The sequence below is a fragment of the Dermacentor silvarum genome, chromosome 9, assembly GCF_013339745.2.
Source record: "Dermacentor silvarum isolate Dsil-2018 chromosome 9, BIME_Dsil_1.4, whole genome shotgun sequence".
Taxonomy (NCBI): domain Eukaryota; kingdom Metazoa; phylum Arthropoda; class Arachnida; order Ixodida; family Ixodidae; genus Dermacentor; species Dermacentor silvarum.
This window is the reverse complement of record NC_051162.1, coordinates 147821899-147848603: the sequence shown is the minus strand read 5'-3', so window position 1 is coordinate 147848603 and position 26705 is coordinate 147821899. Positions and strand designations below refer to the sequence as shown.

The 26705-nt window shown below is 47.0% G+C and overlaps 1 protein-coding gene across 1 annotated transcript; it reads right to left on the bottom strand.

Moving 5' to 3' along the window:
- Positions 1 to 1570: 1570 nt before the first annotated feature.
- LOC119464521 (uncharacterized) lies at positions 1571 to 22871 on the bottom strand. The gene is made up of 5 exons (XM_037725537.2): positions 22311 to 22871; positions 8014 to 8079; positions 6545 to 6746; positions 4671 to 4877; positions 1571 to 3173 (listed from the first exon to the last, which is right to left on the bottom strand). The coding sequence occupies exons 1-5, from the start codon at positions 22417 to 22419 to the stop codon at positions 3029 to 3031; spliced, it is 729 nt and encodes a 242-aa protein (XP_037581465.1). The 5' UTR covers positions 22420 to 22871; the 3' UTR covers positions 1571 to 3028.
- Positions 22872 to 26705: the final 3834 nt, after the last annotated feature.

Genomic DNA, 26705 nt, shown 5'->3' with positions numbered 1-26705 from the left:
CTTGGCACGCTGTGTTCTCGCCGCTTACTTAGCGTGAAAGAGAGACGCACGGGCCCGTATCTTGAAAGCGATCTGCAAAACGGGCAGTGTGCGGCGTGTGCTGAGAGCTCCGTGAGCGCTGTGTTCTCACCGCTTCGTTCGTGTTGAAGCGACAGGCAGCACTAAGGTGAAGTCCCCCGCTGCTGCGGGCTCTATCTTGAAAGCGTTACCGGACGGACGGATGGACGGAAAGTTTTCTCGTTGGGTAAGCATAGAAATGCTTATGCATTTAAAACTTGGAGGTCGCTTAAGCATCGCCTTTAAGGGTGGAACGCGATAGCATTCAAAGATCCCTGACTGCTTCTCACGCTTCCCGTCGACTGCAGCTTATGTAACCGTAATGGTTACCGGAAAACGCTGGCCGTGACCGCTATGCACGAAGGCGAACTTTCTGGTAGAAACTCGGACTCTTGCGTGGGCCGATCCTGGAGGTTGTGCACTGCCAGCTCAAAAAAATTACATCATTTTCAGGTTTCCGTTATTATTTCGCGCTTTTACTATTTCGGTCTGAGACGATTTACCATAAAAAGCATGCGCTGTCGGTGTTTTCTTTCGTGACACTTGCTTGTGAGCGGTCATTCTCAAAATTACGAGGAATAACTTTGTGAAGAATGTAACCCAAGGTATGAGCTACTTTAGTGAGAGAATAATGTGGCAATATAACCCGCATGTACCGCATGTCATGTAGCAAGGCGTGGCAATTCTCGCTCACGGACAACTCCGTCGACATCGACACCGGATTTTCTGCAACACGAGGCCCTTAAGGATATCGCTTTAAAAGGACAGAGGGGGGATGAGGACCACTGCACCCTCCCATTTACCCATGCACCTAGAGCACTGCACGGGCTCGGGCTTACCCGAAAGCCCGGGCCCGGCCCGGCCCGTGGGCTGGGCCGGGCCGGTTAGAACAGTTTTTTCACGGGCTCGGGCCGGGCTCGGGCACGGCGTGTGCTTTTGACCCGGGCCCGGGCCGGGATCGGGTTTTTTGACGCGGGCCCGGGCCGGGCTCGGGCTTTCTGGTGGTGTGCATGTTACGTGCAGCGAGTTATTCTCGGGCCGTCTCAACTCTGCAAAACATTATTTTTCGGTCTCGGGCCGGGTTCGGGCCGGGTTCGGGCCGGTTTCGAGTCAAGCTCGGGCCGGGCTCGGGCCTAAGATAAAGGGGTGGCGGGCCGGGCCGGGCGGGTAACGTAGATTATTTCCGGGCCCGGGCCGGGCCCGGGTCTCGCCATAAAAGTTTTGATCGGGTTCGGGCGGGCAGCCCAACGTAAAAACGGGCCCGGGCCGGGCCCGGGCTGGAAAAATAGGCCCGTGCAGTGCTCTACATGCACCAAGCACTGCCGATGTTCCTGTGCCAGCTTCGCGCTTTATATAGAAGTGTCTGACTTCAAGTTCAGACTGTCGAACTCGTACGGAAGCATCCCACTTTCGACATCTTTGCAGGGGAGTGCATGGCAGTGTCTCAGATTTTCGAAAAAGTGCCATTTCTGAAAGAGCTTTCCGGCACTAAGAAAGAAAAGAGCACAAGACATTAGACTACAAACTCTCGCTGCTTTATATAAACACCTCATTCTCATATACAAACTGCAACACACACATTCAGGCAAAACGTCTCACACGGGGGAAGAAAAGGTTGATGAATGCATTCTATGTCTGCGATGATGTAAACACATGACAATATATGAGCGATGAAGGGTGATCGATGACACACAAGCAAATAGATAAATATTTTCATAAAATCGTAAAGGTGGTGGGGGTGAGGTTGAGTAGGGAAATGTTTAATACTGAAGACAAAATTCAGATCGTGAATGGCGAAGCAATTTTCTGAAACATGAGTTCAATGCATTCAATGATGGTTCATGAATGAATATTACTGAACGACGGGAACATGGACAACTGCGTTTAATGCCTTATTTGCGGGTGCGAATGAAACAAGATTTGCACGCGAAAGGTTTTAAATAAGCCACCTCAAGTTTCACAATAGCAATCAATGTGCATATCATGCTGTGAACAAACGTCGCCTACAACCGAAAAAACTTCTGTTTAATAATGTGTGCTCCTGGCGTAATGTTGTTCGTGAAACCACTGCTTCAAATTGCTATACACAGTTACAGAAACACTCCTTTGTATTTTCGTGGAACAGTCACGTGTTTGTCAATTTCTCTTTTCAGAAACATTTCTTTTCGTATATTCAGCGCTAATGCCTTTGCGCAGGCGATAATGATGTGATTGCTAAAATCATTCCAGCAGACGATATCCGAATGGAATCGATGATACATAATCAGCTCCGATAGTACAAAAAAATTACTTATGTAGTGATCCACAGTGAGAGCAGCAAATGAAAAGAATAGCAACCTTTTGCATAAGCCGCAACCTGAGGTCTACATATTAAGAAATTCTGGAAAAAGAATGGGGCTCTGTGATAAGCCAAGAATCCTACCTGTTCCGCCTTAAATTAATAATCTGGACGAAAGCGTTTCTCACAGTAAAGCTTTGAGTTAATTACAAGTACTCATTTTGTAATAAAGACGACGACTAAGTAAAACCAGGGCACGTGCTTGGTTTCAACAGCTATGTGTCTGCACCAAAACGGCATAGTGTTTCCTGTGAGTAAACACATTTACAGTTTAGTGGAGATGTGGGGTTCTTTCACACCTTTATACTTCGTTTTGTTAAAAACCTATTAGCTCCACATTTAAAAAAAGAAAGAAGCAATACATATGCGTACTTATGAGAAGCACGGAATATATACTGCCAGAGACAATTTCTTTTAAGCTTTGATCGCTGAAATGAAACGCATTCGCTGCTATTTTTCCGGCCTCGCCATCATTAAACTTTGACACAAGTTCTCGGCGGCTGCTAAGCACACGGCCTGTGCATGGCTCGAGCAGTTTCAGCTTTCTTCGAACAATGCAGCCAGAGGCTCTGTTCAGTTGCAGTGGGCTCTCAGCACGAGCTGTAGGCGGCCGATGGCTTCCTGGGCGCCCACCTAGCGGGCACCCTTCGGAGTAACCTTGCAGACGCAGTGGTGGTTGACCGAAACGTAGCCCCATTTCGCAACTCGGTTTTCGCCCTCCAGAGGCCGGTAGTAGAGGTACATCCAGCCCTTGCGTTCAGTGCACTCGCTGTCGTAGCTGCAACGAAAAGAAACCATAAGCAACAATTGTCATTGAGTTAACTTGACTAGCAGAAAACAGCTTCCACTTTTTTTATTTTATTCTGGAGAATTTGCCGCAAATAACTCGACAATAACATAAACTCATACAAAAGCTTTCAACATTGCATCACGCAGGATGTGCAGTAGTGTATCTACAAACTCATTGTCCGTCACCAAATGGTTGTAGTTTTCAGGTACACTTGGCTTTACTCCAGCCTTTCCTAAGGTCTTAAGTTCAATCAACGTTACCGATGGCGAGCACTCTCACAAGAAGCATTTACATCCTTAAACAAGTTTGATGTAGTTATTGCGTAAAGTTGGGGGCTAGTTAGAAACTTGACATTATTGAATGCTTCCAGAGAAAGCGAGAATTCTACCTGTGCACCTTAAAGTGATATCCTAGATAAAGCGTTTTATTGCGATAGCAACTATATGGACACTTCAACTGGATTTCTGCCGTCGCCGTCGCCGTGAGGTTTTGTATAAAGTCCAAGGGCGATAAAATCGTCGCCGTGCGCCGTATGCGCGAACGAAAGCGCGCGGGGGACGCGCGCTATCACGGAGAGCGAGCGCACGGCGGAAAGCAAACGCCACCGTCCGCGAAAGGGCGTGGGGGTATGGGAGGGAGGGAGAGAGGCGGGGCGACGCTGTGCTTCAGCACCAAAGGGTATCTTGCAACTGGGCGCAAGGGGAACTTGCCACTCAATCTCCCACGCGAAAGCAAGAAAGCGGGAAGGCAGCGCAGGGGAGGGCGGGGGTGGGACAATTTTTTCTTTATGTAAAGCTTTGCTATAATACTTCTTTTGTAATGAAGACGACGACTCAGCATGACCAGAGTGCGTGCTTCGTTTCAATAGCTATGTTAATGCATTAAGACTACAGAGTGTTTGTGCAAGAATAAACACCTCTTCATTTGGAGCAAGTGCGGGTACTTTCACCACTTTACACTTTGTTCAAATACACGACCATTGGCTCCAGCTTATGTAGAAAAAAAAGCGATATATGCGAGTGCTTATTGCAAGCAACTTTTTTTTTTAATTATGGGGTTTTACGTGCTAAAACCACGATCTGATTATGAGGCACACCGTAGTGGGGGACTCCAGAAATTTGGACCACCTGGGATTCTTTAACGTGCACATATATCTAAGTACACAGGTGTTTTCGCATTTCGCCCCCATCGAAATGCGGCCGCCGTGGCCGGGATTCGATCCCGCGACCTCGTGCTCAGCAGTCCAACACCATAGCCACTGAGCAAACACGGCGGGTTGCAAGCAACTTGATATTATTGAACGCTTCCAAGCGCTTTGTAAGAAATAATACGAGGAGAATAACCCACAAGGAACGGTGGTCTTCAACTGATATTACTCGGAGCGCTTGGAAGAGGTTGAGTGCTTCTAAGTTGTATAGTGCTTTTAAGTTGCGTACTGGATGGAAGTGGAGGAGTGCTTGAGAGAGGAAGAGAGCATGTACTCACAGCCCGGAGATGGCCGTGCACGGGTTCTGCGCGGTGGCGCAGCGATAGGAGAACACGTACTGCTGTATCTCGTCCTGCACGATCTCCACCTCGTTGCCGTCGTAGTCCTGCGTGCGGTTCAGCTGCTCCCACTGGGTGGTCGTCTGGCAGATCTCTTCCGAGGGCAGCACCAGGGCACCATCGCGCTTGTGCATGGCCCACTTGCGCCTGCAGCAAACGGAGCAACGTGAGCAACGTGAATGTGAGCAACGTGAGCAAAGTGAGCAACGTGAACGTGAGCAAAGTGAGCAACATGAACGTGAGCAAAGTGAGCAACGTGAACCGAGGCCGAGGAACAACGACAACGCTGTGAAAGCGAAAAGCGCTTCCTGCTGCGACGCTTGGAACTAGGGGTGTGTGAACAGTCATTTTTGAGACCGAATCGAAGAAGAATCGAATTGTGCCAGAAGGGAATCGAATAAAACATCGAATACTTTTCGAATATTTTTTTCGAATAATGAATACCCGTTATCACAATTATTTAAAACAATGTTCACATCCCAGCATTCTTTAAATTAGCACGTTTATGTCATTACATAGCACGTTATGAAGCATTGTTATTTGAAAGCACAAATGAAGCATTAGGAGCAAACAAGTAGTCTTTTCGTATACACGGGACTCTTCAGAGAGCGCGAATGTTCGCTGCACAGCCTGTAAAGTATGGCTACCTAAGCGACGTAGCCTGCTCCAGTACTCAAGTTCCCATGTTTCATGTCTATACTATGCCCGCGGGGGTAAATTTAGTGTGCTTTTGCGCAATGTTTATAGTATTAATTTGGACGCAGCTGAAATTCAGAAATATTCGAAAAGTATTCGAAAAGTATTCGCATTTACGAATATGGTTTATTCGATTCGAACACCAAATCGAATAGGCAATTTTTAGATTCGTTATTCGAATGTTTCGAACATTCGCACACCCCCACTTAGAACATGCGGTAATTATAGCGATTTCGACTACTTTACGTCGGCAGCAACCTTTTTATATCTCTGGGTATCCACTGTTGTGTCTCCCGAACGCCATCTCGAGTGCAGCGCACGACACATGAGCGTGAGGAGAAGGAGGAGAACTTAGCTAGGGGGCTCCTGCACGCCGGGCTCTAGATGCACTAGTGAACGCGTAACTCGCTTTACTTATTGCGCAACTAGGGACACACGGCCGGACGGTGGAAGAAGAAAACATGGGGATCGATCCTAATGTTTCTCATTAATCTGGTTCAGTGAAGCAGATTTGTAAACACCGCAGTTCCGTTTATTTATTTATTTATTTATTTATTTATTTATTTATTTATTTATTTATTTATTTATTTATTTATTTATTTATTTATTATTTATTTATTTATTTATTTATTTATTTATTTATTTATTTATTTATTTTATGCTGCCAGTCTACACTCCAGGCATTAGGCAGGACTGGGAATGGGAGTACAATGCAAAAACATATCGCAAGCTATCACGCAGAACGAAACAAAACAAAGAAACAGCAGCGCAGGGCACACGCCCCTACTATACACGCGGTAGGAAAGAAACTAATTTTCTAAGATTACAAATCCCGTAATAACCTGCGAAGTAGTACCTAAAGAGGAACGAAGGATACATGTGCATGATTGAAAAGTTCATGCGCACTTCATCGGCCGCAGGAGAGTAAAACGAAACGCCACAACAACCAATAAACTTCTGTTATGAGTATACGCCGCACGCACGCTAGCCCGTACTAGTCTCAATTTATTCGTTCTCGTCTCTGATTCACGCAGCTGTGCCTTCGTTAAGTGTGCCTCTTGTAAGTACCTAGCACTGCGTGAATCTTTAAAAAAATGGACCATCGCGCAGCCTCTCACCTTGCGGCTAGGGCGTGGCGCTCTTTCCTCTCAGCATCCTTGGGCGCGGGCGGCTTTCCCTTGCCCACCCATAGATGCTTCTGACCGATGGCCGGGTGCTCCTGGATGTGATCTGAGAGCTTTCCCAGTTTATCTTTGATCAGCTGCACGTGGCCCTTGTCGAGCGCCGAGGAGAGCTCCCGCACGAGGTCGTCCGCGAAAGCTGCGTCAGGAACGAAACATCCACGTGTTGTCAAAGTGCTCCGACTCCACGACCGTAGGCATAATAGACCGATCAATTCCACAAATGCTCGTGTGTTTGCGACTGCCATCTACCTTGGGACCTCACCTTGAGAATGGAAATTCAGCTTCTATTTTTGTGCGTAGTTATGATGAGCAAGTGAAAGAAATATCGCATTCTCTTGGCACTCAACTTATCCTAATCACACGAAGCACGAACACCATTCCAGGTCAAATAAAATGACACCAAATTTTTCACAATTATTTCTGGCCATGGGGACTATATTGGTACGAAAAAACAGAAACTGTTAAATAATACAGGAGCTGAAATTTGGGCGAAGTTGCAAGAATTCATGCTTGACTTCAAGCGAAAAAAAAAAAGCAAGAAATGGCGACACAATAAGGACACAAGAAAGAACTTTATGAGGAGGGGGTGGGGGAGGTTAGAGCGCACTTGCGCAATTATGTAATTTGCTTTTCATCTGTGTCGATTGATAAATAGGCGTATTTTTTCGAGATTAACCTTTAGTTTCCAGTAGCGCTCGTCCTGTCTGGTCTTCCTTCATGTGTCATCGGATTTTTTTTTTTTTTTGCGCTTTAAGTCGAGTATGAGATAAATAATATTTGAGACAACTTTATTTAGTTCCGGTCACTTAGTTGGTCATTGATTTGCTCAACTATCCCCTACTGAAAACTGCCTTCATCATATAAAAAGCGCTTGTATGGACTCCACGTTCGAGTTCCAGTGCCTAAATTAGTTTTCAGGCGTCAAATTCGGCGTATGAAAAATGATACGCTGAGCTTTGTGGGATTAAGACGTGCCAGCTAGTCAATATAGCAAACTCACACTCTGTGAATGAATCTTTGTTCTCTTACGTTTTGAAACGCTGAAAAAGCAAATTGTGAGGGAATCGTGGACAAAAACATGGGTTTCCGAGTTGCGGAGCATGCGTTATTTCCCGTGTCTATCTGCAATGGCGGCTTGAGCGTGTAACCAGCCCGCAAGAAGAGCAGCCGTACCATGTAGGAACTATTTGGCATGCCTAATTTGCGAGCTCGTCGCGGTGTCACAGAATCTGCAATCTTCGTTCAAGCCCTTTTCTACTTCGGGTGGTGGTGGTGGTGGTGATGTTGATGTTGAAGCAGGCGGGGTTAGCCTGGCATACATAGCCGGCAATTCAACAAATCGCGCTGCAGTGCAAGTATACGTAAGTGCTTGTCGCTATTGGCGGAGAGGCGAACGATCTCACCTTTCACTATGAGCTTCAAGCGACCGTCCCCAAAAACCTTGCCTTCTTTTGATGGAGCAGCAGACACTGCGAGGAAAAGGAGAACACAAGCACACACATATTAAGCATGTTTACACCGCAAACGTGTTCACGCCAAGCTTATGGACAGCTACACTGTAAAAGTGAACAGTCCGAAAACTTTATATTTTGAGGTGAAACATCTTTCATTTTGGGCCGCTTGGGGGTTCGCTTGCTGAAAGCGCATCTAAGGAAGACATGTAACGAACGATAATATCGCTTATATTTCGGCCACCGTTGTACCCACACGTCTTACTCTGGTATCGTTGGGTAGAGGAAAGAAGCCATTGCTCAATCATATACGTTTCGTGTGCACAGATGGCGCTGTTGTCATGCCACGTATGACAGGATCGGTGTTAAATTTAGCCTCCCGCTCGGCGTTAATTCAGAGACGCGTATCTCGGCAGTACGTTTGTCGATCGGAGCGGGAGTTGACATCGTTTGAGAAAGCTCACTCTGACCATAGTAGGCATAATCCATCGATCGGAACAGGGAGCGAACATTATTGAAATAACCGTCATAAGCTAAGCGTGTAAGCTGATCAGGGAAAGATCGGGAAGATTGGAGCCGACGTTTCGACAAAGGGATTTGTCTTCGTCAGAGTCAGGTACCGGTCATCTGGTTCGTCTCAGGCATCGATTGTTCAACCGCTGTTGATAAGTTTCACTCTCCGCCTTCCTGTGAACCCTTGGTCTCGTTTGGATGGCTGCATACTAGTATTTCTTAACTGTGTCCATACAAGCCTACAACACTTATGCAGCTCTATTTTCGCACTCTGCTTTCCCATTCCACCTTTTCTCGAGGTCTCCCGCATATTTCCGTTTAAAAACTGCGCCATCGCTTGACAATTAGGCTCAACACGCAACAGCACAGACGTGTATAGTGGGCATATATACGCATCGCCATCTGTACTATACCACTATTGATGCGCCGGTCACCGTCTCAGGTCTCTGGGAAACCACGTAACGAAACAACAAACGCTATCTAAATGTCCGTACCGCAACAAACATACGCCGTCAAGCGCATCATGTTCATTAATGAAATGGAACTGATCTCGTTTTGTTTGTCTTTTTTTACTCTCGAACACGTTTTAAAACAACTAGCTTTCTTTAGCTCTTTTCATGTTTTCATAATCATACTTCCTCCGTTAGGGCATGCACTGGCTCTCGGGCAATCGAGTCCCGGGGCGGTGTCGTCGCTGAACGCCGAGATCTTTGAAACTTCCACTGTTCCTATGACACTCAATTGCCGCCGCTTCAGCGGTAGCCTAGTTTCGTTCAGCAATCGCGTAGTCGTAAAATTTTTGACGCAAAAGCATCACATGGTCCATTGAGCGAAAAATCTGGTGTCTGTCGTCTGGACAAGCCAAAAAAGGCACCTAAATTCCCACTGGAGGTAGCGCGGTCGAAAGGGAACATCTGCTCGAGATAGCGCGCCAGCCTCCAGGTGTTGCGTGAGGGGAACGGGCATCGCCGCGACGCCACGTCACCCCCGCTCTCAGAAGCGTGTGTCATCCGCGCGTTCCTATTCCACGCAAGCTCTCGCCTCCGTTCTAACTGCGCTTCTGTAAGGCCAAGTAAAAACACGCCAAGCCGACGCCTCCTTGATAGCAGGCCTGTGTACTCTGCTTTATGACGTCATGCAACTTAGGCCGAAATGTTCATTGCCAAGCCCAGCGTGACGAAAACGGTGACGTCGTAATCATCGCGGCTTACTCGAAAGCGTCTCATCCCCATTATATTCTATGGCAGTCGGCACGACGTCGCGAATCGAAGTGCACCGACCTTGTGCTATCTATAGGCAAAGCGTCTCGACGCGCTCAACTGCCCGCGTGGAGTTCATAACTCGAAGGACCGCTCAGCGGCGTTCATTTGAACAATAAAGCTTTCGCATTCACAACTTACAAGAAGTACTCAGGTGTCCTCGGATTTTTTCGCAGTAATATTCAGTTTTTATGTGGCAATTGAGTTATAAATGCCGCACCATCATGTCATTCCGTGCCAGAAAGCCACAGACCCTTCAGCAGAGCTTAGTGAGTCGCGGCTGCGCTGTCGCAGCTCGCAAGGGGCGTGTATACATGGGCGGACGCCTACGTCGCAAAGCGGCTTCTGCAGGGGGCACTTTCACGAACCTGTTGCGTGTCGACAGGGCTTACGGCTTCAAGTTTGGCAAGGCCTCGCGCTGGTGGTCTCTTGCTCTTTCTTTAGCTTCAAGGGTGGTACCACAAAAAGCTTTCCCACCATGCACTTGACAACACCCCATATTGATTGCAACAGCGGCGAGCGCTTTCATAACGACCGCGGCTAAGTCGCCGAGTGATTTGTCGCCAGCAGTGACGTTTACGACTCACTGTCTTCAGACGGCCCAAGGCGTCATTGCCGGGAGGAACAAGCAGACAAAAGTTCAAAGTTGAGCCCGAAGGACGCAGCTCCTACCACGGCCACTGTTCCGGAACCTTCTATTCCGAAGCGAGTTTACTGTGTAAGCGCAGAAGCAGTAAATCTTTTAAGCGGCAACGCCGTGTTGCTTGATGTTGCGAAACTTCGCAGACGATTGTGCTTAGCCTCAAACAACGCAACCGACGACGCTTTTATGGAGGTCGAAGCTGTAGGCCTTCCTTCTAAAACGCTGGCAAACATGACTTCTCAGAATAAGGGGGGAGACCGACTTAAAGGAGAAGCTGGAAAATATAGTCAAGCTGATAGCCTGGCATGTTGTGATAACGATGCTAGAGGCATGGCCGTACGCTTGCATAATGAAAAACTGATTATGTTAGACTGCATAAGATCATAGCATGTTACTTATAAGAACACTGAAGTACTGCTAGCTGATAGACGAACGTCGCCTGCGCCACACGTTGAAGCCCAAAAGCTGAAATCGCCAGATTTCGTGCACATTCTTTGTGAAGTCCCTTCGTCTTTGGACCCGTAGAATTACAGGTGTCAACTGAGAGGTCACGGTGACACTTAGTCTGCATGGAGGCCTGCAAATTAGGTGTTCGTTGACGTCCGGCAAAGCAGACAAATAAAATGCGGAAAACGGAGATACCAACGCGCAGGATCAAGTGCCAAGAAAGTAGCTGCCAATTGCAGCAAGTGAGAATTAAGGCTAAACTTTGCACGAAAAGCAGGACTCACGAGTACAAAGAGTGAATACAAAAGAATTCTTTGCGAATACGCAATGTGGAGGACGTTTCACCAAATGGAAAATTGGGAACCACCTCGAAGTATCGTGAAGCTACAAGGTACACCCACACCGGTTCATCATCAAGAACGCTCGCTATTGGAGAATAAATCGTCATGGTACTGTAAGTGAGCTCCAAGTCACCTCCGTTCTCCACCTTGCGTGTTTTTGCAGAATACATTCGTTTACTTTTAAACACTTCGAGCTGTCGGTGAATTTGATCTCTTTCAACGTTGTGCCAACTTCGTGGCTAGGCTAGTGACCAGCCTCGGATCTCATTAGTACCACGTTCGATACTAGGACCAGGACAAGTCACCCTGCGGTTGCAAAGGTTGCTTCCTTCTGAGGAGCCCATACGGATTTGCTTTGTAGAATAATGCTGCTTTAGGCTGGATACTATATCTGTACCATTCATGCTACCAAGAACAAGAACGGTGACCAGCCCAAAAAGTGACAGGTAGATTGGCGTCCAGAGATTTCCAAAAAGATTGCTTATTATGCCGTAATTACTTGTGCAATTTGAAAGAATCCTATACGCATTACAAGAAAAGGCTGTTGTCAGCGCATCCTTTAGCAATAAACGCGAAAGCCTTAATACTCCAACTCTTACTTTGCTTGAAGGAAACGTAGTGTTCACTAGTCGGTGTGTTCTTAAATACGACGGGGCCACAATTACAGCAATTTGTAATTCTAAATCTAATGGTAATTGTGCTGCTGAATTTGAATGAGTAGGGGAGCAAGTAAAGTATCAGTACAACGCTACGACGCAGACCTCCGTCGTCCGCCGCAAATACAATATCGTCTAAAACAAGGCTTCTCTGGATGTTCAACCTTTAGCCTTGCTCAATATTGATTGACTCACAGCCGAGTGTTAAAATTCAGAAACCTTAGTGCGCCACTATGCTGCTATGTAATTTTTTGTGTGTGCCACCAGTCTATGCGCCCAGCAAATAAGAAACCTTGTTGCCAGGTGTTGATTGAGATTATGCATGCATTCTGGTGCGTTCCAACTGAATCTGATCCGCCAACCGAGCTTAACCACGCGAAACACGCGGCTGCTCTGCCACTCCGACAAAAGTAACACAGACGCTAACACGTGCTTACATCTAGTTTTTACGCCAACGTTGCTACTGGAATATGCAAACAGAGCTGAATAACCATTAAAACTTAGCTGGTTCTGAGATGCAATTCAGGCGTAGAGTTTCCGCTCATCCATTCATATGTAGGCACTGAACAAACCACTGACCAATAGAAAGCCTAAGAAGGTGCGCTTTCAAGCAATCCTAACGCAACCTGCCACCTACAGGCCACGGATGTTTCGTTTCGCCCAAACGCCCAGACTTTAGCGACTGTCTTGAGAGATGATTTTTGGGGTGGTGTTATAGGCTCTTTGAACCGGCCGGAGCTAGTGCTTTGGTCTCTGTGGTCGGCCGACCGCGGGAGACGACGTCTATTTCTGTCTACGGACGCGTCTCGCACGGCTCAAAGGACGTACACGACTCCCGGTTCACTGCTATCGCTCTTTTTTTTTCGCAACTCCGTTCCGTTGAGCGAAGCCGATGCGTTCGGCCTCATGTCTTTCCTTTGGCACCGTTGCCAAGTTGTAGACGGGTACAGACGATGGCTTTGCCCCCTTTGCGCGCGTCGTCGTCTGCATCGAAGCTCAGAAAGTTTTACGCTTGTTGCTTTGGCCAAGATCTGGCCTGCTGTCGACGACGGGGCAGTCGTTGAGCCCACAGACACTCCACATCACGTGGCCTGGCACTTCATGTCAGAGCCGTCACTCGCACTAAGCCGGTGTAGACCTTTCGGTAGTTGTTTTTCCTTCGTCTGGGTGCAGCCAAGACGGGGAGAGCAAGTGTCCTTGGTACTGTCGTCTGCTAGGTGTCTCCGCTGGCAGAGAGCTGAGCTCCGGAAAAACTTGATCCAGCAGAGGGTGGCAGGTTTTGTTTTAGGAAGCAAAGATGTCACTTTTCAGTTTCTTCCGAGTACCGCTGGGACATCCCCGCGAGCTACCTTCTTAGGTGTCAAAAATAACCATTACGTTATGTTAGTGCTACCTAACTGGGACGTGGTTACCGACATAACAAAAAGCAGACAGGGCAAACTATTCTCAGCTAAAGTGTTTCACTAAAGAAACGGAAACCCATGAATCCTGAATAGACAACCCCGATATCTTAAAGAATGATGACATTTACTATTGGGGGATCTGTTCCCGAATTCCACCAGTAGATAGCATTACCACTTCATGAAATTTGGTATTGTTAACATCAGGGGAATTGTGCACGGGGCATTCTCTAAACAAAAAAATGATGCACAGGGCAGCATGTTGCTGCACAGCAATTTGTTGAGTGAGAAAATGGTAACACTTGCGTGAAACGTTTTTCACCAGACAACTTGACATGCAAAAGCTTACCCTGAAGAGCGCTAACCATTTAACCCATGAGTAATCTTTCCCATGAGTGAAGTGCTCAGCCAAGCTTCTATTCGGCTTGAGAGACGCTGTAATAGAGAGTTTTGGAATAACCTCTTCTAGCCTGTTATCGCAATTTCGCGCGAGAAATGCTGATTTTTACATGTGTGATCTTCCAGCGAATACATGTTAGCGTGACTCTAACTCAGAAAACAACGCTTTGCGCATGAAGCTTGCAAGGAGGTTGAACACTCAACGAAACTCGTTCAGCGGCATCCATTCAGGAGCACAGAAGTCGCCATCTCTGCCATACCGACTTTTTTACAGACTGGCATAAAATGCAAGGCGGTTCAACCACCTGCCAAGTCTGAGTGTCTTCAGAGTGAGAAAACATGCGAATTTGACATTGTTTTGGGCTTGATGCATGCCCGTTTCAGCTATCTTTAACCGAGTCTACAAGTCTCAGCCAGGGTAGCAAATGGTATGAGAGTGGTTTTGTACGTTCTCGCCTCGCATATAAGTATCTTTAACTGCGCTTGGAAATCTTCTCTTCAGGCAATAGATTCAGTCTATAAAAGGTTCTTTTCACCATTTTGACCACTTGAGGTTCCATCTTCACCATAAGCTCGTGGGCATTTTTTTTCTTGATTTTGTTCATTCTACTTCCACCGGAACGAATGCTGCCGGCGCCATTCGAGACCTCGTCCACACGAGCAGAACGCCATAGTCATGAGTCTCCGCGGCGAGTGCCCACCTGACTGCACTCATCGCATTACTCACTTCTGTAGAAACGTTACGTGAACCAGCTCTAGGGGAAACGGATTAAAGCCAGGTTGCCACAGAATCGCATTTTCCAATTAGTGGCGTGAGAGAGAGAGGGAAATGACATTTATTAGTCCCAAACGAACTAAGGCCCCAGTCCGGACCTCCTGGTGGGCTCTTGCCTCCTGGCCCAGCACGTTCTTCACGAGCTGCAACAGAAGTTTTTCAAGCTTTCGTGGGGGAGTAGTCCAATCATCCAAGCTGCTGGGACGCTAGTTGAGTGACAGTTTAAAAAGTATTGTCTCTCCGAAGATGGAGTCGGCAGGGCAGTCCCACAAGGTGTGTTTATTTGATGGATAGGCCCCGCAGTGTTTGCAAATGGGGGAAACTGGGTCCCTGTTAATATAATGCGTATTGTGTGGTGTGAGTAATGTGTGTGTTTGTGCTTTTCGTATGATTGAGGTGCTCTCTCTTGTATGCTTGTAAGATGGTATGTTGAGAGGTGTTGATGCTTCCCTGCGAGACTTCATAATTGTAGCCTTTCGTTCCACTGAATCTCCCTGCTTATTTCTCTGGTTGTGTCTCCGAGCTAAGCGAAGTGTGAGAGTGACAAGTTGAATCAAAGAGATGATGGGGGAAATTAGGCGATAATTTATACATGTTGCCAGCAATATGAAGTGACATCGTAAGCGATGAAAAGCTTGGGAAGACTGGTCACTTCCAAAATTTGTCTCCTGGCTAAAGTGCACAAATACTTGTATCTCAACAGCGAGCACAAAGAATGACGGAAGAGGCAAAGAAAGTTTGCAACCAAGTACAGGGTAACTGAAAGTGCGGATGGACAACCAGAAGTCATCATAAAGAAAGTGAGAGAAGCAGAGGCGGTAAATTTGATGCAAAGGACGGAAATAAAGAAGAACATTGCGATTTACAAGAACGACAAGAAAGAAATCAGGAGGAAAATTTTGGATAATAACACGAAGGACCGTGCCTTCGTATTTGAGGCGCGAGCTGGCTGCCTAAACCCTGAAGACAAAAACACACGGAAGTAAATATGTGCCACAAGATGAGGCACGTGTCAACTACAACAAAAGCCCGGGAACGACTGAGCACATCGTAATGGAATGCGTAGATATTCACCAAGAGAGACCCGTAGGGAAAGTCCACCACCTTCCAGAAGCAATGGAATTCAAAGAGTATTGTATGTGTTAACTGGTCCGTAGTAGAGGTAAGTAAAAGACAATTAGAGCATTGATGGAAAAAAAAGCAAAGAAGAGATTGATAAAACCGGAGCAGTTGCAATCGAAGGTAATGTTAAATATAGAAACAGAGGTTTTAATGACGAAAGATCGAGAATCAGATAGGCAAAACGCTCGACGACGATAGATGTAGTAAAACCTCATTTCAAGTGGGATGCCAATAAACATCATCACCATCGTCATCATCACCGCATCACACAATCGCAGCTAGATGTAACGTTCTGAGACGCGTAGCTCGGCAGTACATGTGTCGATTCGAGTGGGAATGGTCGCGTTTTAGAGATCACTGTGCCATAGTAGATATAATTTATAAAACTAAAACTGGGGCTCATTACGAGGTATAAGGCCTACAAGTGTGACATGTGTTGCAGAACATTCACGCGTGCCGCATATGACTTACCCGCTTGCGAGGTTGCCCACGCTTTCGAGCATTGGCTCGAACGTTTTCACCCAATTTCCGCCAAATTTGATTTCGGTTGCTGTTACAGTCATTCCATAACTGTGGTCTAAATTATGGGTCGTAATTGAAATACACACTTTGAACTTTGCCTACGGGCCCATAATCTGCCTTCGATTTCAGTGAAATATAAACAAGGTTACCCGTTTAGTTCACCAAGGACACCGCGTCTGCCTCTTAGACAGTGGAGTAGCTGGCACACCGGGAACGTGAACCCCGTCTCCAAAATAAAACGTTCTGTGCTGTATGGGGCCTGTCCAGCCTCCCCTCTTACCCCCGCCACCGTTGAAATCTGTTCCCCTTCCCTGAAAAAAACTCCTGACTGGGCCACTGCTCATATAACCCATCAGATAGGAGAAAATTGAGGATTCAGTAATTATTTGTAAGGGTTCTAAGTAAGCCAAGAACGATAAACGGTCCCCACTTGTCACCCTCAATTTTGCTCCCATATCCGACGAATGCGAACTCGGGATCACGCACAGTTAGTTCTCTTAGGGCACAAGGAGACATCGAGGATAGCGGCCATGTAACGCTTTCGAGTAATTCCTGAAGGAAGTTTTTCCAAATACGCAATTTATCCACAGGCATGTTTCTGTCATAATGTTTCCTTAATTTTTGGTAACAGTGATCCAGGTGACAATCATAGTTCTCTCAGGACAGTGGGTTAAATTCTTCGCGGTTCTTACAACACTTATAGTGGTCGGGAGTGCTTGCACAACTATTTTACTACAAAAGCTCCAATTAACCCACACACTTTCAATTAAGCCTACACATCACCCTTTATTTTCCTCCATTTCCACGAAGTATGACCAATGTGGCTCGTTCATTTAACCGCGACACCGCGGACGCCTCAGATAACGCATGAAAATACGGACAAACCGCCACTCCAGTTCGTATTCTAATTCTTGTTAGTGTTTTCTGCGCTGTTTGTCGCATTATGCAATCACACCAAGCCAGCTCTTAGTCATGATGAAGAAGAGAGAGAGAGAGAAAAAGGTAAAAGAAAGACAGGGAGGTAACCAGAGGTTATCTCCGGTTGGCTACCGGATGAAGAAAACGAGTGCCACAAGTGTACACCTCCCAAAGCATACCAAAGCATTCTTGGATAGCTTCATATTTCTTCATAATTTTTTTCAGGACACTGTGAACACTCGCATATAACGTTTTTGAGTGCTCCTAGTTGCACTGTGCAGCTTCGCTGCAAATGATGGACTTTTGGTCCCTAATGTGTCATGTTGCTTAATGCTATTAGTCATTAGAATAATTGATTAATCTACACGTCGATGCTCAATATTGAGGGTAGCATGGTGATACCACTTCTTAAATATCGTGATTGTTGGTTTATCATTTGATGTTTTCCATGACATCAAAATATAATATCGAAAGCACTCGATTAAAAGGGTGCTCATTTGGATTCGCAGTCGAAGAAGTAGTATTAAGGTGCAAAAGGCAACCACTGCCAAAGGTAATGGTAAAAATTTTGTACATTATGTAGAGCTAACACTAGTACAGCGACGCTAACTGAAACTTATACCTATGTTTTTTGTTGCTTTATATCAATTTCTCACAAGGACCAAAGTACATCTGGTTGACGTAAACACTGGATACAAGATCACTGGATCATGTGGGTGAATGATTGAGTTATAGCGAAGGCGTTAAACTGAGAATGACGTTAAGGTCAATCTCATTAAGCTTTGCGCGCGTGGAACCAATGTACCGATAATAAAACCAGACACGTCATCTAATTTCTGCGCGCATGTTCAGTATTACGAGCGCATGTAAGCGAAGCCTTCCAGCTCGGGGCAGAGCATCACGGTCACCAATTGTGTTCTCCTTCACTACTAGACCAAACTTGGCGGAGGTCCATGTTGTTGAAATGCTCGCACGAAACGTTTTCGTGCAAAAGAGAAAGCGAGCGTTTCACTGTCTCCTTTCTGGACCTACTCGCTATCGCTTCACCCGCTTCACTTGTTAAGTTCTTGCATTGTGGTTTTACACACTTCAGGGCACCACGGTCATGTTGTGTGACGAAAGTCAGGAATGCTTAGATGCTTTGAAATGTTATCCACGCGGCAATTATTTCGCCCTCTGGGACTGTAAGCCTATTTGAAACACCTTGTGTACTGTGGTTTTGGTGTACGCTTGCAGAATCCAAGGTAACAAAAAATTAACCAAAGCCCACCGCTGTGGCGTCTGTCATCGCCATCCGTGCTTCTCTTTGACGTTGGACCTCATCAGTCAATAAATCAATTAGCATTGACACAAAGGGAGCACATAGGCTAAAACACAATTCCCCCCAAGCGTGCTTGATGTGCCTGGAGCACCATCAGAGCTTAGTGCTCCGGACCACGGAGAAGCGGGCGATGGCGTGAGGGCTTCCCTGTGTGGCGTTGCCAACAAGACGCTTCTGTGGTTAAGCCTAACGTTTAGTCTCTTCATATTCTGCCTTCCTCTACTCAGCATCACGTAAGACATTTTTATGACGCTACAATCCCCTATGTCACACACGTTTCATGTAGAAAAATTATGGTCTCTGCTCAGGAGTCCAGGGGAAAAATATTTTATTCTCAGAGACATTGAAAAATAAGAAAACTACAGGAAAAGCGCCGGTTCAAAGCGAGCATGGAAATTAGGCCTAAGTAGGCATAAATGTCAAAAGGTCCGGATGATGCAGCAGTCTTGACAGGACCAAGAGGAAGGGGGAGGGGGAGGTTAACAGCAGGACCCTCTGAAGCGGGGCGCCTCGCTGAGAGGTGGCAAGCCGCCCTCCTCAGCGAGGCACCTGAGGACCAGGAGTGGGCCTTCCAGCGGGCCAGGGCCATTGCCGAGGATCTCGAAAGATTTTTCTCCGGCGATGGACCCCTGGCAGCCTAGCCCCGGGCACCAACAGCCTTAACCGCTGGACAAATAAAGTTTATTCCTATCCTATCACAGCGGTCAATCTACTCTGCTGTATTTTACATAAAAATCGTGAGAAACTTTATGAAATCTCTCCCCCGACTGCAGCGGCATCCGCTCGCTTTAGCTGAGTTCATTGCAACTTTGCTAATTAATTAAACTAACGATATATTTTACTTTAAATTAGCTTCGTCAACTCTTTCAATGCAAAGCTTTCTTCGCGAACTCTTCCGGACTTTCCTGACCATGGATGCTGGGTGATGCCGTCTGGCCCAATAGCTCATATTGAAAAGAAAAATAAAAGAACTTAAATTGCGTGCCCGATGGTGAGATCCAACCTCGTGTCCTGCAGCAAAGCAGGCCAATGCTTTAACCAATAGGACACAATCGCATGTACACTTGTATTGTGCCAACGAAAACTACCTCTTTGAGAGTTGCGTAGCACGGCTGTGCATGCGCGCGCACCAGTTTCCTTTACGCCAAAGATTCAGTACAGAATTGGGAAAATTTATAGCATTTCATTAACCACTTCACGAAAGATTTGCTTCACATGGATTCGAAGAGGTGTGTTACATGTGCATAATATTTTTGGCTTCTGTTCTGTAACATCTTATCAGTGGAGAAACGCACCAATCAAGTATGCCTATTTATTTTTAAACGTTGCTTTTTATGTGTGTTGTAGTGACATTGTAATTCATCCCATTTATTTCTCTTGGTTCAACTCCTTTTTCTTATGTGACTGCGAATTCTCTTTCTTTTTCATAAGTCTGATGCACTGATTTATTTGTTAGTCATAACCATATGAAGGAAGCAGACAATGCAGCCAAAGAAAGCATAGGGAAAATCAAATTTTATGCTTATTTGAAATGAAACAATCAGGAAAAGGGCGATGAAAGGAGACGAAAAGACAAGTTGCAGCCGGTCGGAGTGGCACACCAATCTTCCGCAGAACACATGCGTTCTTCTCGCTTATTGGTTTGTTTTGTAATTTATGTGGGTACTGTTAATTCATCACATACGTAATTTGTACAACAGGTTTTCACTGTTGTATAAAATGCCTGTTATAATCCCTCATGGCCATTTCCTATACACTGTGTAATTTCAGCTCTGTCATTTTTCTTTTATCACTTACTGTTCGTCTCCTTTCTGAAACTACGGGCCCGTCAAGTAGTTTTTAAAAAAATAACAACTCGTCAAGCAGTCGTAAAAAAAAATATCACGAGCTTTAAGGTTTGATCAAACACCCCTTTAGGGCACTCTAGTTCTCAGCCATATGCATGAGCACACGATCTCCTTGGCTTCTGCACAGTTCCACGCCAATATTGTCGCGATGGTTTTTAATTCGCCGACAGGCTCCACTTCACAAGCGCGGATGAGATCGTAAAAGCTGACTCTGCCACGGCTATGCATGACACAATGTGACGCGTACACGTAGACACCCAAGTGACGAACCCGAACGGGAGAGGTCAAGAGCGTTTGTTATCAGTTCTATTAGCAGGTGGGAAAATACGCCTTCGCCGTTCACTTCCCGTCCTGATGGCTGAGCCACCGAATCTTATTTGCGTATCGCTGCAGCGTGCATTGTTAGAAATAAAACTCCGACAATAGTACTTAAGGAATTCGTATTCCCAGAATGTACCCAATTACAGTATTCGATCACCTCTGGCTTTTCGGATTTCAGGTTCCCTTCCTTTTATATGTTCTCGCCATATATTAATTGTCGTCTGTGTCTAGTTATGCGTATAGATGTGGAAATATTGAAAGTGCATGTTCTGTGCTTTCCCTGAATTAAACTAAGGTCGCCACGTTTGTCGCTTTCGAACGAAGTTTCATCCTTTAAATCTGGTTATTTTAGACATGCAACCCCTCCCCGCGAACGGCACCAATTTGGCGGGGTCCTGTGTCTGGCGAGCGACACACCCAAGCACAATAAAATGGACTGCGCATAAAAAGTTGTAAATACGGCGCTAGTTTTGTTTTTTATTGGCTTTTGCCCCACCAGGAGTACCGCAGGCATTCGAGAGACAGCAATGAAGGAAGTTGAGCATATGACTATGTAAGCTGTCTACTATGCATGCTGTCGAACTGTTCACAGCTTCAACGAGTACTCATATATAGATTTTTTTCTGAAAAACCATCGGTTGCACTTGTGGCTCGCGAATAACGAAACATACCATATCACTGTTCATTATCTAGGCAATTTGCTCCGCTGTGGTGATAGATGATAGGTGGCCTGTCGGCGCTTTCGCCACAGACCTATAGCGTGTTACGCTTAGTGGAGACATGGTAACAGATCGGAGAGATCGATTCCCAAGTCCACAAGTCAATGTGAACATCCCCATGACTCTGTGTGATCCTCCATTTAAAAATGCATGTTAAAGATGTGTTCAAACTATTACTGTACATTTCGCGTTTTGTGTGTATGTGTGTGTGTATTTCTCGTAGTGTTTTAATGTTTTAGGGCTAGTTTGGAATTTCCTTGCCGCATTGGTAACATGATGTAGCCCCCAGGAGACTGTTGTCTTCAAACTTTTTACCCCCTAAAGTTAAAAATTCTTAGCCACCTGCCTACCCCTTCGCACGCCACTCTTCTGCATATCATTCCCACAGTACTATTCGCCATTGATGCACGGCATACATCATAGAAAAAAAGTCACACCGGCGGCTGCTGTCAAAATGTGCGAAATTAACTGGGTGTGAAATCTGTGCGATTCATTTCATTTCGGCAGGGGCTTATACAAAAACTCACAGAAAGTACGTTTAAGTAAGCAGACGTATATCGCTGCAAATAAAGAGAACCCGCCCTTACATGTTTCAATTAATCTGACGTCAGAATGCAAAGTTTCGTTTTCCGTATAACACGAGCCTACGATCGCATGCAAAAGCTTCCGACATGTGATGGTGCGTTTAAAGAACTCTTAGTTTGCTTCTATGAGACAAAGTGATGGGTAGCACATCTAGGGTTCTCTCTCAAAACAAGCAAATTAACCTAATCTCATTCGCTGTCCTAAAGTAGGGCGACATTTTTAACACGTTCGAAAAGCCCACCACCACCACGAAGTTGTAGAACACGCCAAAACCAGAATCACCATTAACCTCACGTGACTCTGGCAAAGGCCAGGTTCAGAATGAACCCTTCTGGAATGGCGCTTACGCCTATGATCTCCCTATCTCATTCTCTGCTTTTGTCAACTAGCGCTTCAATAATTTCTTAGCTTCACGTGTAGCGTATTGAACTAAACTGGGCAAGGCTAGATCAACTACTCACCTTGCGCGAGCGACGCCGCCAGGTATCCACAAAGAAGCAACAGCACACCGGCCGACGTCCGTCGACTCACGCCGGCGCTGGAAGCCACGTTCCCGTCAGGTCGCCTCATCGAAAAGTACAAGCTCGGCAGCGATGCGGTCTATCTTCAAACGATCGGTCGAACAATATCGAAGCCCGTCGGTTGAGTCGCGAGTCACACGCGGAGGAAAGAAGCACGTCGTCTCGGGGACACGCACGAGGGTTCAATTTGGCGGCGCACACCGACGACGACGGGTGGGAAAGACAGGGTGAGCAGCCCCCTCTGGTCCCCTTGCCCTCCGCCGGGTGTCTCGTCCAACGCACCAACAGCGAGGAGGCTCGCAGCCAAAACAAACGGTCGCGCACGCACGCACGCACCGTGCCTCACACTTCTCTCCGACAACACCCGGCACGCACGCACGCACGCACTATCGGCTAAAAGCAAGACGAAGGGTAGAGCCTGAAAAGCGTGGCAACTCTCGCCTCGGTTCACGCGAGTCGCACCACACCAACCGGGTTGACTGCGTCACCAGGCGCTGCGTCGATGCTGGAAGTAGCGGGCGGCTGCGCCGATTCGAGTGCTGCTGCTGCTGCTGCTGCTGCTGCTGCTGCGTCGCTGCTGGCGTTTAGGGCCGCTCGCCCGGTGGGCCGGTTTGTTTGTTGACGCAGCGCCGGCGGCTGCAGCTCTTGGTCGGCGGGGCTTGCAGCTCGGGGCATGGCGGCGGCGACGGCCGAGCTTCGAGAAACGTCCAGCCGCAGCCCGCTGCGCGGTGCATGTCTTCGAGCACGCGCCTCCTCGCCCACTTGCCGATGACGTAGTTGCGGTCGTCTGCACAGCCCGTGACGTCGCTCTAGGAGAACCACCCTCACTCCATCAACTTTGGCTATTCGGTTGCTGTACGCATCTTGAGTGCTAATCGATTCGGTGCCCAAGTTCAACACAATAGGCCTGACGTTTTCTTACAGAACATTGTGCGATGAAATTCATATCCTGTGCAAATTGTATATCTCTTTCAAGTCAGACCTCTCAGCAACGAGGATGGCCTCTAATGTAGCGTGTGATTTGTGCAAGTTCTCTTACAAACGCGTCGTTATTAAATATTGTCAGCACCGTGAATTTCTGCTGCTTCTAGGGCTCATCAGGAAAGATGCAAGGACATCTGCAATGACGTGTCAGATCTAACGTAGCTCGAAATCTACTCATCGAACACACGATCCTTGTTGAGCCTATGTCGAAGCTGGGGAAACGTAACTGAACAGAAATGGTGGACGTTTCCCATAGGTAATGAACAAGTTCGATAGATGTGAACAAAGGTGTAGCCAGGAATCTAGGGGGCACCAAACGATCTATGCATGTCAGAAAAAAGAATTGTCCTTCTCTCAAGACCAAGACTAGTTCAGTCGTCTAACCACGCTCGGCTACAGAGCGGGCTATCAAAGTCACCTCTTTCGGTTTTGACAGTCGATGGCAAAGAGGAAGAAATGTTAGCGCCGGCCACTGTTCTCCACCAAAAGAAATCACGAGAAGCGTTGGTTGTTACATAGTGGCAAGGATGCCCCGACGGATCATATCTGTGGAGCAAACGATCAAGAGACTGCCCATCGGGCTGCGCTTTTATAGCACTCTGAAGCACGTGACGTTTACAGAGGTCAGGAGGGCAAGAACAGGCGTCAAGTACGCGCTTGACGCTCTTTCTTCTCCTTAGCGTAGGTGCGGCTTGTTTACACAAAGAGCGACTAGCTCCTTCTCGACCACTCGATACCGAGGGATGCCCACTCAAAAGAAAGTGTTGACGGAGAGATCATGGTGGAATGCCTGGGAGAAGCGAAGGGCGAGATAAGGATGGCAGGAGTGATACGGTGCCGCTCGAAAAACGGGTGAAAAAAACCCCTGCTGACGCGGACTCCACTCTCCTGAAAAAACCCTCCCGCCGAATGACTGAGACCAATGGGGATGAGTGCTTGAAGTAGCGGACGTGCAGCCGTTAATCGAGTCGCGCTAACAATTGGGTCGCGTAGACCGCTCGTGTCTGGCCGTAGGCGAGGGATCCAGTTCTGACTCGTGCGACGTGACGGAGCTTGCGTTGCACCGCAAGTGCACAAGGGCACGTTGTAGTGCTCCCTTGACCTGCGTGGGTGCCGCTATTCGATTATTCTCCCCATCGCACATGAATTACGAGAGGACAGTCGCAATTGTTAGTGACGCAAAATTAGAGGTACAGCACAGGGACACGTCGATGGACAGGAGAGGTGACACACACACACCATACTGTGCGCAGAATATATCTGTATTTGTAATCATGGGCACACCACAACTATGATTCGCTAACCACCCAAAGTTCCAGCGGAGCAGCTGTAAAAAAGGGCGAAATCTTTCCAACTTCGATAATTTCTCGAGTCAGGTGATCCCTGTGCTTGATCAAAATGGGGAATTTAATAAATACGGTAGACAGATCGCAGGATTTGTCTCCATTCTCCATGTGCACGTTTGACATTGCAATCATGTTTTCTGTACTAACAGAAGAAAACTTTTTTTGTAATGGAGCCCCAGAGAATAGAGCCCTCAGTCCAGAGCCTCATTTACTGCTGCTATCCGGCTGGCCCAGTCAATCATGTATCGCTGGTCGTCCAAGGCTGTGCTGGAAAGAGCGGCTTTCCACTGGGATGGGAAAGCGTTGGGTATTCTAGGTAGGCCAGGTGGAACATTACCACGTAGAATGGTAGAGGTTTGGGTGTCCTCCACAGAAACTACAATTGTCGGGGTACTGCGTAAGGTAAAAAGTGTGTTGGAGACCAAGGCTGGGGAACGTATTAGGAGCTGGCGCCAAGCGGCTGCATCTGCACGGTTTAGTTTCACCTGTGGTGGAGGGAATGTTCTACAGGATAGTATGTGGTTTTGTAGTATATGCGTGTATGTAAGTGGTAGCGCTTCCACCTTGTCTGGGTTGGACTGGCCTTCCACCGGCGCCCGGAGGGTGACGCCTCGGGCTGTCGGATGAATGTGCTCATTTCTAGGGAGAGGCGTATGCCCAGGTGTCCAGACTAGGTGAACTAGTGGGATATGTTGGTTCTTGTGTAGAATTTTATGAGCCATCGGGGAAATCCGCCCTTGTGGGTAGTTTCGACATGCTTGCTGGGAATGTGAAAATATATATATTACCTTATCTGGCGGCTGAGCGCTGATGGCGAGGGCTATGGCAAATTCTTCCGCTTCCGTGCAGTTGTCTGTATACAGAGAACGTAGCGCACGTCATACCCCTCAAGTGTGAAAAATATTAGGTCGGGTAGACGGGCGGCTGCGACAGCGATGGAGTCAGAGAGCATGATTGTGGCTGATAATACTGCTTCAGCCACAATCATGATCTCTGACTAGATCGTTGTCGCAGCCGCCCGTCCCTACCCGACATAATATTTTGCACACTTGAAGGGTATGACGTGCGCTATGTTCTCTGTAGACTCATTATACGCCCACATGCAATTTTGCATGCGATGCAAACTTTCCAGAGCAATGTAACTCAGTGACCAGTAAAACACAATACACGTGGTACGACATGGCGTCCTGTACGAGATCCGACGCTTCTGGAGGTTAGCTGCTCCGACTGTGGCAACTTGTGCGAGCCTGATAGAACCAGTTTGAAACCTGTCACGTGCGATTATCGATAAGGCAGGTCATTTTTTGCATATCTGTCTTCTGTGGTAGATATAATTTCTGGAGGTATTTTTAGCCTGGGGCATTCGTAGGTGAATTACCCACTCGTAGGAGAATTCACCCACTGAATCCTATACGAAGTGGCCCTTTTCAGGTGCAATTGCTTACAGCTCATGACCTAGTTGCTTTCCTCTCTTCATGCGGCATCTGACTTCGTAGAGCTAACTTCGAATAGGGCAACTGTCCCACTAACCACCGGCACGGTCGATACAGATGAGGTGTAGTACTTCAACAATCGCTGTTGACTCCACCGACGTTGATCTTCTGGGATCAATCTGAAGCATCGGCTTGAGATATTTGTAAGCATCGCAAGTGCAGTGGTTCAAACCCGTGTGGCTGACACATCCAAAAACGAAGGGCAAGTGTCACGATATTTTGCGCTGATATGTGACAGGATGAGTTTTTCGGCAGCGCCTTTCGGCATTCTTGATTTTTTTTCGTGTTCTGGACACAGTTTGAACGCCAACGACGACTTGAGGCATATCCCACAGAGGTGTCCTTGGAATTCGAAAATGCGTAAATCCATATTGCTACTACGTCCTTTTGCAAGGCTATAGCGTTGAAAAAAAAGAATCCGGTCGTGGTTTGTTGAACGTTGCACATATAGGATGATGTTGGTGCCTCTTGAGGTGATGTATGTAAACACAAAGCGGCTGCATTACAAGGAA